At 47.0% G+C, this 4,259-nt stretch overlaps 1 protein-coding gene across 1 annotated transcript in view; it reads left to right on the top strand.

Moving 5' to 3' along the window:
• Positions 1 to 492: 492 nt before the first annotated feature.
• Positions 493 to 4,259, top strand: part of NCR3LG1 (natural killer cell cytotoxicity receptor 3 ligand 1) — a 22,476-nt gene continuing 18,709 nt past the window's right edge. The window contains exons 1-2 of the mRNA XM_023509977.1: positions 493 to 565; positions 2,964 to 3,311. Of these exons, the coding sequence (XP_023365745.1) occupies positions 493 to 565; positions 2,964 to 3,311 (421 nt within the window). The remainder of the gene's footprint in view (positions 566 to 2,963; positions 3,312 to 4,259) is intronic.

Genomic DNA, 4,259 nt, shown 5'->3' on the forward strand with positions numbered 1-4,259 from the left:
CCTCCCAAGTAGCTGGGACCACAGGTGCCTGCCACAACGCCTGGCTATTTTTTGGTTGCAGCCGTCATTGTTGTTTGGCGGGTCCGGGCTGGTGATTCGAACCCGCCACCTTAGGTGTATGTGGCTGGCGTCTTAGCCACTTGAGCCACAGGCGCCGAGCCTTGGATTTTGGTTTTAATAAAGCTTATCATGCCCGTGGTAAGAGCCACGCTCTGGCATTTGCTAAATACAGAACTCACCCTTTTCACTGACTCACCGGAAGCCAGTCTGACTCAGTTCTTGACACCAAGGAGGTAGCTCAACCCAAGCGCCAGGAGGCGGGGAGAGATGCGAGGATAGTAGGACGGGCCGGCAAGAAATAAACCAATAGGAACGCATATCACCAGTCACGTCTGGCTACTGCACAAGAGCTGGGACGCTCATCGGTCTGTAGTCCCCGTTAATGGGGGAGAAAACTTTCCAGGGTGGCGTTCTCTGTGAACTGCTGTAGCGATGGCCCGGAGCTTCGCAGCCTTCGGGCTCTGGCTGCTGCTCTGGGTCCTGTGGCACTCGCCGAGAACCGCAGGTAGGTCCACAGGTAGGCGGGGGAGGAGGCAGGGCTGCTCATCCCTGGATAGTAGTCGCCGATCTGCTCCCGGGGCGCCCACAACATCCTGGGGCTGTATTTCTAAAGCTCCCCTGAGCGTTCCTTTGTAAAATGCCGGTTCATCTGTTGATTTAAGAGATTTATAGTGAAGGCCAGTTAGGCGCAGCGCCGGCGCTCCTGCCTCGCATCCTGTCCAACACCCACTCCGCGCAGCGCAGAGAAAAACTTCACGTGCTCCCTTCCTGGCACGTACTCCGGGCCCGGCGCTGAGGCCCGTGACTGTAACCCCCCAGCACTCTGGGAGGCCCAGGCGGAAAGATTGCTTTAGCACAGGAGTTTGAGACCAGCCTGAGCAAGGCGAGACCCATCTCTACTAAGAATAAAAAAAATTAGCTGGGCGAGGTGGCTGGCTCTTGTAGTTCCAGCCACTCCAGGGCTGTGGCAGGAAACTCGCTTGAGCCTAGGAGTTTGAGGATGCCGTGAGCTATGAGTAGGGTGACCAGATTTTAACATTTGTAACGCGGGACAACATGGCCGGGGAGCAGGGCCGGGACGGGGCGGGGCGGGGCACGGGGCAGAGGACGGGGTAGGGCAGGGCCTGACAACAATGCAAACTTTGATAAGCACTTCTCGATAATCACTTCTCAACAATTATTTGTTATTATTATAGTTTAACATTATAAAATTAACAAAAATAATATAAAACTCATATCCTGGTGAAATAGCCACATGGCAGCCGAAAACTGTGTATTCCCTTCCTGTTCTCTCGCCCGCTTGTGCAGTCTTTCCCAAAATCGGGACTTTTAAAAAACGCCGCGGGACGGGGGACAAATTGTTAAAAAGCGGGACTGTCCCGCCAAAAGCAGGACGTCTGGTCATCCTAGCTATGAGCTATCTAGCTAGGGCGACAGAGTGGGACTCTATCTCAACAAACAGCCACACAAACTCCACCTGCATCTCAGAGATGCAGCGATGTCTTTATTGAGAATGGGAGGGGAGTGTTTTAACCCCACGGTGACAATCAAACGTTCTCTTTTACATTTTTGGGAATGCTGATAGACGTATTCTGCCTGATCTATCCAACAGAAAACTAAAAGGCTGAAACCTCTGAAAAGATATTTAAACTCATTCCCAACTAGAAGAATAGAACTTAAACAACAATGGGATATCACTTGACACTTCTTAGATTGGCCAAAATAGATCCAGGATGTCAAGGGGTGGTGTAAGGGCTTGGAAATATAGGAGACCTAGGTGACCCAAAGCTGGGAACTCACCGTGGAGAATCGGGCAGCCACATGGAGCAGACTAGCCATGCTCATAGCGATGTGGAAGGGTCTTGAAAGCGTAGTGCCAAGAAGAGAAACAGTGAGACATGTAACTCAGTACCACTGCTGTACTTTTGAGAAACAAAGCAAGACAAACTCTTTCAAAGAATGAACATGCAGACTAGTTAGACAGCTTCCAATGGTTGCTTGAGCAGTGAGGGAAATGGAAATAAAAAGGAATAACAGTATTTCTGTATATTTCAATGAGCAATATGAAAATAAAATTAAAAAAATATATCACTTACCACACTATCAAAAAGAATAAAATATTTAAGAATAAATTTAACAAAAGGAACACAAAATATATACTCTGGAAATGCAAAATATTACTGAAAGAAATTTGAGATGATAAAAATAAATGAAATGGAAAAAGCACCCTGTCTCAGTCTACTTGGACTGCCATAGTAAGATCACAGACTGGGTGACTTAAACAGAAACTTTTTCTAACAGTTTTGGAGGCTGGGAAGTCCAAGATGATGGTGTAGCTGATTTGGTGAGGGCTCTATTTCTGGTTTGCGTAAGGACATCTTCTTACTGTATCTTCACATGGTAAAGAGAGAGAGAGATCTCTCTCCTGCCTTTTCTGATAAGAATTCCTATCCCATTCATGAGGACTGCCCACTTATAACCTAATCACCTCCCCCTGACCTACCTCCAAATGCCATCACATTAGGGGTTAGGCCTCAACATATGAATTACGGGAGGACATAAACATTTAGTTCATAGCACATCCAAGAACACATACATAGGTTGGAAAACTTAATATTAAGATGGCAATACTCCCCCATTGATCTGATTCCTATCAGATTATCAGGTGACTTCTTTATAGAAATTAGTAAGTCAATTCTAAAATTCAAATGGAATTGACAGAGACCCAGAATAGCCAAAGTTGGAGGGCTCTCATGGATTGATAAGGGTACATGAACTAAGGATCTCTGTACTAAGGATCCCACCCCTAAAAGGCATTTGTTTCCAATTACATGGTAGTGTCTGAGAGAGCCAGACCTGTGTATTTTGTAAGGGTCTCCCTAACTGTTTCCTTACTGCCACAGGTTTTCTGAAAGTGGAGGTGGCAGGGAGTCACCAGGCTGTGTTTCTGCATGAAAATGCGACCATCTTATGCAAGTTTTCTGGTTCTCCACACTTGGACATCAATATTACGGGTATTACTTGGTTTTGGAAGAGTGATATACGTGGAAAAGAGGTCAAGCTGTTTGAACTTTATGGAGATCACCAAAAGACACTCCGATCTGGAGCCATCGTGTATCCATGGGGGCTGGAGAAGGGGGATGCCTCACTGCAGCTGCTTGGAGTCCAGCTGGGGGATGCAGGAGAGTACCGATGTCAGGTGGTGGTCACTCCTGAGGAGGCACAGGGAAGTGTCCGGATCAACGTTGTGGGTGAGTGTCTGAGGGAAGTACCCTGTGGTTCCCATGGTGCTGGGATTTGGGATGGAGATGTTAGGTGGGCTGGTGGAAGCATGGGCCTGGGAGACAGACAGGTAGGATTTGAGTCCTAGGCTTCCATAGACATTTGGACAATTTGGGGCAAGTTATCAATCACCCTGAACCTCAATGTGCTTCCCTCTACACAAAGTTAACAGTACCTACTTAAGGGGATTTTAGGGAACAATCTATGAAAAATGTGGGTAAAATGTTTAGCATAGTGGTTGGCCCATAGTAACTGCTCAGTAAAAGATAGCCCTACTAATTATTACCTAATTCACCTATTGTATGCACAGTTCTAAGTCTCGACTGAAGAGGTCCCTATAAAAAGTATCTGGGAAAGGAAAGAGATGGCTGGGCTCAGGTTCCACAAATCTGAATCTTAATCTAGCCTTGCAGCTTCTATGCAGTGGTTGGGCCAACAACCGTTTAGTATCTTTGGGCTTGAATTTTCCCATATACAAAATGGGGTGTTAACTCAGACCTGCCTCAAAATAAGATAATGTGTGAAAATGTCCAGCTAAGTACCTGTTGTGAGGTAGATCAGCTCTCAGTCAAGACTTAGAACAGTAACAGCATCCCCCTGCCCCGCACCTCTTTGAGCTCCACTTTCTTCTATTATAAAATGGTCTGATAATGCATGGCTGAGCTTGGTGGATGTATTAGTTTGCAAAAGACTGCCACAAAATACCACAAAGTTAAACAACATTTATTTTCTTACAACTCTGGAGGCTAGAAGTCTGAGATCAGGCTGGATGCCTATAGCTCAACCGGCTAAGGCGCCAGCCACATACACCTAAGGTCGCGGGTTCGAATCCCCAGCCTGGACCCGCCAAACAACAATGACGGCTGCAACCAAAAAATAGCCGGGCGTTGTGGCGGGTGCCTGTGGTCCCAGCTACT

Source organism: Otolemur garnettii, unplaced genomic scaffold (genome assembly GCF_000181295.1).
Source record: "Otolemur garnettii isolate 467f Iridium unplaced genomic scaffold, OtoGar3 scaffold00001, whole genome shotgun sequence".
In the NCBI taxonomy this organism is placed as follows: Eukaryota; Metazoa; Chordata; class Mammalia; order Primates; family Galagidae; genus Otolemur; species Otolemur garnettii.